General features: G+C 35.6%; 1 protein-coding gene across 1 annotated transcript in view; it reads left to right on the forward strand.

Moving 5' to 3' along the window:
• Positions 1-8,727, forward strand: part of ZMYND8 (zinc finger, MYND-type containing 8) — a gene marked incomplete at its 5' end in the record, with an annotated part of 32,375 nt that overhangs the window by 19,661 nt on the left and 3,987 nt on the right. Inside the window, 6 exons of the mRNA XM_008946387.1 lie at positions 1,115-1,267; positions 2,116-2,619; positions 4,248-4,622; positions 6,693-6,883; positions 7,513-7,593; positions 8,677-8,727. The exon at positions 8,677-8,727 is cut by the window's right edge and continues 40 nt beyond it. Coding sequence (XP_008944635.1) covers positions 1,115-1,267; positions 2,116-2,619; positions 4,248-4,622; positions 6,693-6,883; positions 7,513-7,593; positions 8,677-8,727 — 1,355 coding nt within the window. The remainder of the gene's footprint in view (positions 1-1,114; positions 1,268-2,115; positions 2,620-4,247; positions 4,623-6,692; positions 6,884-7,512; positions 7,594-8,676) is intronic.

Raw genomic sequence — 8,727 nt, forward strand, 5'->3', positions numbered from 1 at the left:
CTCTGTATGAGTCAATATGTACTATGGCTCTTAAATTTTACAAGTGGAAAGTACCTTGATACCAAGTTCAAACTTGGAGAATCGTTGGCTCAGCCCTTTGTATTTATTTCACTTTTCTCTGAGTTGTACATCAACAAATAATACCTCATGAATATAAGTTGGGGTTTTGTGGGTTTTCTTTAAAGTGAAATAAGGCGGTACTGTAACATCTTTAACTGCTGTGGAATGAAACTCCAAACAAAGTGCATTGTGCCAGTGTTGCCTTTTGTCTTCTCTATGGCCTCTGTCCTCTTCCAGTGTATGGCATTGGCTCTTTTGATCTTACCATGAGCCAGTTCAAGGAGGTAAACTGGCCAACCTATTTCTTCTCTCCATACCATCCCCCTTCCTCATGTCCCCTTCCCCCTGCCCCAAACAAGCAACTAACTCCAGGCTGGTTTAGTGCCTTGAACACTAGTGGAGTGTCAGCACTGTTGGCAGAGAGTAAAGGACTGACTGCGCTACAGAAATACAACCTCTGAAACTGAAAAACTGAAGCAAACTTAGTTGCTGAGGCAGTTTTAGCTGTAGCACTGTAGTGTGTACCCTTTGCAGACACACCTGTACGTTTCAGAGTGAAAGTTCTCTGCATGTAAAGGAGAAGAGAAGATTTTGCTGATGTACATTGAAAAATTTATTATTCTATCTTGTGTTTATTTAGTGTCATAACATTTTAATTTCTATTCTTATCACTTATCTTTTGAATTTTAAATCATAAGGATTTTTATTCCTATATAGTTTCCTCTGAGCATATTACTACTAGTAATATTACTCGTAGTAAGTAACAACAGTAGTTTTCTACAAGTAGTCAGACAGCTTACACACCTGAATGATAATTTCATGTTGATGGAGAGAATGTCCACATGGTTGATGCCTCTGTTTGCATGTGCAATATGTAGAATCAGAGAGGAAGAATCCATTGTTTGTAGTAAAGTCATTTTAGAATTATTATATAGTCCATAATTATAAAAAAATAAAATGTTTCACATTGTCTGCTCAGTAAAATTTGTCCTATCCAGATAGTGATCTCTTTTTTTTTTTTTGTAAAATATTTTTATTTTTTCTGCTTTCCTAGATCGTAGCAAAGCTGAGATGGATCTGAAAGAGTTGAGTGAGTCAGTCCAACAGCAGACCACTCCTGTGCAACTCATTTCACCAAAACGACAGATACGTAGTAGGTTCCAGCTTAATCTTGACAAGACAATAGAGAGTTGTAAAGCACAACTGGGTAAGTAGGTCTCAAAAGTACAGTGGACGTCTGAACAATACACTTAGGGAAATTTTGAATTGGAGTTTAAAAGAAGTTTTTGAATAGTAAAACCTTAAAATTTTGTGCATTAAAACAAGAGTAAAGGATATTTGAACCCTTTGAAGCAAGTAGAATGCACTGGACTATCTGAGCTTAAAATGCAGTTAGACCTGATGCTTCAAATTCATTGTTAAAAAGTTTTCATCTTTTAATCTTTTTGTACCATTCTGATGTAGGTAGTACAATAGAGTTATAGTCTATTTCCTTTGTAAATTGGAATATTCAAGAATTGTACCTAATTTACGTCAGTTGTACAGATTATTACATCCAGTCACACAGAAGCTGAAAGCTGTTAGAAACATTGGTGTTGTCTAGCACTTAATTAAAGAGGTTCTAGATATTAAAAGAATGAGAGATTTTCCATGCAAAACTTACACAGTCTAAAATTGATTCTGCAAATATGCATGTAAGTTACTAATCAGGTGAATAGTGTTACTGATTTTAAGGTGTTTTCTTGTCGTTAAAAATAATTTTTCTTTGTATTTGCCAGCATTGGGTCCCGAGTTGATCAAAAGAGCTTGCAGGTAGTGGAAAAAAGCAGTGAAAGGAGGGCCATTGAATGAAATAAAAATAGGAATTGGAGTATGTGGAAGGTAATTCTTACACATTCTGGCATTGAGATAGGACACGAAGGGAAGTGTTTATAGCTTAAGGACTGACAGTTAAGATAACTATGTATACACTTTATTCCAGGATTTAGAATATTTTTGTTGTAATGTCAGTCAGCCTGATGTGAGCATGGAATGTACTTTCCTCCCCACAATTAGGAATAAATGAAATATCTGAAGCTGTTTATACTGCAGTAGAACACAGTGACTCTGAAGATTCTGAAAAATCCGACACCAGCGACAGTGAATATAGTGATGAGGATCAGAAATCAAAGAACGATCAAGAAGATGGAGAGGACAAGGAAGGTACAAGAAGTGACAAAGAATCATTGAGCTTGAAAAAAAAAACTAAGCCCCCAGCACAGAATGAAGACAAGGAGGAACTTAAAAGCACAAGTCCAGAAGTGGAGAAAACAGATGATCCAGTCAAAGAAAAGGCAATTACAGACACTGAAAAAGAATTTTCTGAAAAGGCAAAAAGTTTACAACATCCTGCGAAAGAAAAACTGAAAGGTAAAGATGAAACAGACTCTCCAACTGTGCATCTAGGACTGGACTCTGATTCTGAGAGTGAACTTGTCATCGATCTAGGAGATGATCATTGTGCACGTGAAGGAAGGAAAACGAAGAAAGAATCTAAAGAACCTCCTCCTAAACAAGATGGTAGGATGAAATTCTTTCCTTCCTTTTTTGCTTCTGCTCTATAGTGCTGTTATTGAAGCCAAAGTTGTTACCATAATTTCTTCAGTAAGATAAAAAATCTCTATAGTAAAACAATTGTTAGGAAGGTTTTTTCATTCTTTGTGACTATGAAGAAAGTTATTCCTCTTTATAGCTTCAGGTTTAAATAAAGTCTGTTTCATTGAGTTTCCCTGAAGCAGTGTAGAACTCTGAATATCCGTAATATTCGTTCTATGACAAGTGTTGAATTTATTCTGCAGTTCTTAATGACTTTAACAGTTGAATCTTTACATTTTATAGACCTCCCAAAATTGCAGGTATAGAAGAAGTTGGAACTTATCCAACATACAGATTGCATAATTCCCATTGAAATCAATGTAAATGCTCTCAGTGATAATCAAAAGAACAGCTAAATCACATGTATTGTCCCAGAGACATTGACCCTGTTTCTGTGTGTTGCTAGAAGACAGAAGCAGTCTCAACAAATGAAGTGCTTTTGCTAAGCTTATTCTGCATGTTAGCCTTTTGACAAAACAAAATGAAAAAACAGATTTAAATACTTAAATTGAAAAAATATTTTGTTCTTCATATAACTTGCTCATCTGTATTTTATATCCTGTTGGCTCAGTCATTTTATTTAAAACAGTATTTTCAATCAGTTAACTAAACGTACTTTAGAAGACAACTTAATGCTTCTGATTTTTGAATCTTAAAACAGAATTTAATGGATAAATTTTATTATGAGCTAATATAGAAATTAAGCTTATAAATTAAAAACATAATTGTAATTTGGGAGAGTTTATATTGACTGATTCTTGGTTTATTTAAAAATTCATTAAGACAGCTTTATGGATTTCAGAACTACTGATTCATGTATTACTAGTGGCCTAAACCAGCTGAAGTGATAGTTCTAAAATTTTACTTTGATAAAGAGGCAAAAGAATAATACAGAATCTAAGTGAAATGAAAAGTGGATTTAAATATTCATATATATGTACACACACCTGTATGAATATATTCTAGACATAATTTGTGTCCTGTCTGTGGTTCCAAGGCCTCTGCCTTTACTTGTGGTGATTAGATATCAGAATGCCTTTGTCCAAAAAAGAGATCTGGTGCATGCAAGTCTGAAGGTCTTTGCCCTCTTTCCAGAAACCTGTCAGTGCAGCAGCCTTCTCTTTCAGACATGCTTTTCCTGGCCACAGTTTTAGAATAATCACCCAATTCCTAAACTGATCATATCAGATCAACCAGGATGGCCAACTATAAACTCTGGAAGATCTCTGAGGAAGAAATTGGGATGACAGGTGTAGGTGGTAACCCAGACACATCTAACAAATTCTAACCTCTCTCATATCTTCCAAAGGAGGTGAGGCTGATTTTTCTGGGTTTTGTAGTTTTTGGTTTTGTTTTGCTTTGCTTAATGACTGGCACTTCTGGATTGCCACCAACTTCATCTAGACTGTAATGAGCTTACTTGTAGAATATCAGTTACATTTTGAGGAAAAAAGTAGACTGGAAGGTGCAGATGGCTCTTCTAAAAGTTAGATGGAAAGTGATGAAACAGATCTGTTGGTGAAAAGCTGGCATTACATTTTATGTTTGTTTAGTTGTAGGTAAAACTCCACCTTCCTCTAGTGCAAGCACCCAGCCCCTACCAGAAACTCCAGTACTTACCCGCTCTGCAGCCCAGACTCCACCAGCTGGTGTGACAGCAACTACTAGTGCTTCTTCTACTGTTAGTGCTCCATCTGCAGCCACGGGGAGCCCTGTGAAAAAGCAGAGGCTTCTGCTGCCTAAGGAAACTGCCCCTGCAGTGCAGCGTGTAGTGTGGAATTCTCCAAATAAATTTCAGACATCTTCTCAGAAATGGCACATGCAGAAGGTGCAAAGACAGCAGCAACAGCAGCAGAGCCAGCAGTCTCAGTCACAGCAACCTCAGTCCTCTCAAGGGACAAGATATCAGACAAGACAAGCAGTTAAAGGTATACACTTTGTAACTCAATGTGCCTGTGATGACATAATTGCCCAGTAGTGAACTCAGTGCTCCAAGGCTGCCCAACCAGGAGTTCTTCTAAATAACCAAAATCTCAAAATCTGAAAGTGTGGTTCTACTCTGATACGTGACTTAAAAATACAGCAGCTTGCTCACCATACCTGCTCTTTCTGGTGTGTATTTAGAGTTGTGTCTCCTTATTTTAATGACAAAAGTGTTTGTGTGTATCTTTATAAATATTTTTGCCATCCGTAGCCATCACAGATTTGGGAGACTGAACAGAATTATTTTCTGGATTATGTGATAAAAATATTAACTATTCCGTTTGCATTATTACCACTGTCACCTCAATATCTACAAACTGGATCCAGTTCTTCTGACAAGATGCTGATCTGTGCAGTTTGTCATAGATGTAATTTGACAACAATGAAATTACTCAGGCTGCATTTGTCTTTGAAATCCCTCTTGCTTAACTCTTAACAAGACTTTGATCCTGGTTTACTGAGCAGACAGCCATGGCAGTGTTTTCACAACTGTTTTCTTACTGTCCTTTTCCCAGAGGTTTCAGTAGTAGTAGGCACATGGTTGTGCAGGCCCATGCTTCTGTTGCTTCACCTCACAGAACACCAACTTTATGTAAATACGGCTTCATTCGTAATTTGAAGCTAATAAACTGAACTGTTCACTGGTGTGCCCGATGAATAGATGTTCTCCATTCTGCAAATGCTGCTGGCAAGCCAGTGACTTCAAGCAGATGAGAGGTTTAGATAATGGGTCACATACAAACGTTTACCAGAGACGCATTTCTCTGGTCCCAAAGTGCTTAAATGACTGCCATTTAAGAAGCATTGAAGAAGCAGTATCTTTCTGCTTCTAGACTGCACAAATTTGCTAGAGAAATATTCAGTGAGAAAAATGTGAAATTTAGTGAAGTCTTACTTTTAATAGAATCATACTTTAATATGAGTGTAATAATATGAACGTTGAGTGTTCAGCCTATGAGTTTGTCTTATCAGTGTTTACTGCTGCGTGCATCATAGCAAAGTTCCATCTTAAATATTATATTCTAAACTATCCACTGAAAACCATAAAATCTAGATTTCTTACATACTGAATCGGTATAAAAACCAAAAAAAAACTTTAACAAAAAAAGTACATAGAGATAAATATGAATAGCTTTGTTTTATTTCAGTAATTCCTGTTTTGAGGATATTGGCAATGAAGACATCTTTTGGCTAAAAAAGATTTTTTTTTTAATATTTAAGGCAGATAAGTCACTAGGGATGAAAAGGTGAAGGTCTTTTCATTTTGATTTGCGCTCTCTTTTTTTGATTATTCACTGTTTAAGATTAACTGAAATATTGACAGAAGATGAGAAATTTTCTTTACCATGTTAGAGTTAAGACTATTAATAACTTTGCTTTAATGAGGTCATCTAATGTTTCATTCCTTGCTCTGCAACCAACCAAAGGCTAATGTTGATCTGGGTATATGTGTATTAAATGTTGGAACACTAATAATCATGAGTAGCGTTAATAACAAAAGAGTAGGAATAACACCAGGAAGTATTACTGAAGTAGGCTTTTTTCAACAATGGCTCACTAAGCCATGTTTCAAAGCAAAAAGAAAAGAAATTCAAAAATATGTTTCAAAATTATGGTAAGTTAAAATCTCAGTCTGCCTTATGCTCATGCATGTGATATTAGTTGGAAGTTCTCCAATATTGGGAATTTAGGAAGTGAATTCATAGGAAGAGGGATGGAAAAGTCCCAAAAATGGGAGGAATACCAATCCGAGGGAGACTTTTGCATTGTCCAGTCTAAAATAATAAGTTTCAAAGAATATTTGCTTCATTACCTTTAAGCCTTACAATTATGCACAAGTTCAGTGGCTGGGCAGTGTGTGATTAATAGATTAAGTGGCACCATTGAATAAACAGTGTAAGTCTTTGAAGTGGTTAGGTGCACACAGTTCAGTTAGACATTATAGCTAGAAGTTTGCCTATTTTCATAATTGTTTATGCGATTGATCTGCTGTATGTTCTCTTTTTTTTTTTTAGCTGTGCAGCAGAAAGAGATCACCCAGAGCACTTCCACATCCACTATAACCTTGGTGACAAGTACTCAACCTATTTCTATGGTTACCAGTTCTGGATCTGCAAGTACACTGTCTTCCTCAGTTAATACAGACTTGCCAATTGCAACAGCTTCAGCTGATGTGGCTGCAGATATTGCTAAATATACTAGCAAAGTAAGTGCTTGAGCAAGCTTTTCTTGGGATTTTATTTTCAAGTGAACTTTCACATCTTTGACATTTCCAGTTCTGAAATAACTTCATTTTCAGGTTGTTGTATGTTGCAGATTCATTCTACTAGGTAGGAACAGTCGGATTTTGATGAGAGTGCTTGAACCAGCTTGTCATACTGGCTGACCGTGGCCTTTCCAAGCCAGAGTGTGTATGTGGTAGGCTTCAGCTGCCCAGACACTTCAGGCACTTTCCTCCTTCTGTTCCCTCATTGCTGCTTCTTATTTATGTTGTGTTGTGTATTGGACCATTTTCTGTGTTTTCTCCTAAAAATCTAGTTTATCCCTTCAGCATTGTATTTACAGCAAACATTAATATTTCTTCATCTGTGTCCAGGAATACATACACAGAAATATACTTTTGTTTTAAAACACTGTATAGCTTCATCAGATGGTAACTTATCAAAAGTGGGTATCCAGGTATTAAAACAGAAGCTAAGTTGTTGAATTGAAGATGTGGTGGAATACTTGTATCATCATAGTGATGTGTTGTCACTACGATGATACAAGGAAGTAAAAGTGGGTATCTGTTGAAAATATATATAAAAAAGTTTTTTTCTTAATTTTGTCTTTCAGATGATGGATGCCATCAAAGGAACAATGACTGAAATATATAATGATCTTTCAAAAAATACTACTGGAAGTACAATAGCTGAGGTTAGTGTAAGTTAAAAAAATACTGCTGCTTGTATTTTAACTTTGAAAGTTGCAAAATAGTATTATTATATAAAAGTACCATATAACTATGCCTACAAAGTATTATATATTGAGACTATCTAGAGATCTTAATTTCTATGCTGTCTTAGAAGTAATGATGAGAGTGGTGGTGAAGAACACTGAAAATATACCAGATGAGTTCTGGAAGACAGGCAGTAAGCCATCAAGCCCAGATCCTTAAAGCTTCTGTTGGATTTAATTTTGTGTCACCTTGTTTAAAATAAGGAAATGAAGACATTTTTTTTAAAAGAATCACTTTTTTTTAAACCACATTTTTGTCCACCAGAGGAATATTTTCATTAACTTCTAGTGCCAGTAGCTTATTCCACTTACTTGATTATGACCATAGTGTTTAATACTTTCTAAAAATACTTCAGTACTTTTTTGCATTTTTTAATGAAATGCTATACATTGCTCTTAATTGTCTCCAAAGATAGTAGTTGGTGTCTTTTAAGGGATTATCCTTAAACTTGGAAAAGGCAGATTAAGCAGTACAAACTTAAGTATGAGTGTGAACAAATAAAGCTCAGACTGTGATGATGTTTGCTTATGTTAACCAAAATAAGGAAGTCATAATTTTGAGCAATAGTTTATGTATTCCCAGTCCACAGTGAATTAAAAAGTTGCTTTCCTAAGCCTCATCTAGGTTAAAAGTGAGTAAATGAAATGTTGTCCTAAAAAATGCAAACAAAACTAAGGAATAAGTTTTTGATTCTAGTCAGAGAAATTCAAGGCTCGACTAATTTCAGAGGAAGCAAAAGCAAGTTTGATAGAAGTGCTTTTTGGGTTCGGACAATCCTGTACTTTCTGTGGTAAGCAAATGTAGCAAACAAATGCTTAGAGTACGTGAGACTTTTGTTTAAGGTTTAGTATGGTCTTGCTCTTATGTTAATATGAAGGAATGTTGACATAAGTAATGCTCAGGCTCTTTGCTTTGGACTTTTTTTTTTCCTCTGTAATAATTTATGTATTATACATTGCACCCTGTTGATTGTTACTAACTATTAAATTTTTAATATTTAGATTCGACGTTTGAGGATTGAGATAGAAAAACTTCAATGGTTACATCAGCAG

Source organism: Merops nubicus, unplaced genomic scaffold (genome assembly GCF_000691845.1).
Source record: "Merops nubicus isolate BGI_N331 unplaced genomic scaffold, ASM69184v1 scaffold7448, whole genome shotgun sequence".
NCBI lineage: Eukaryota > Metazoa > Chordata > Aves > Coraciiformes > Meropidae > Merops > Merops nubicus.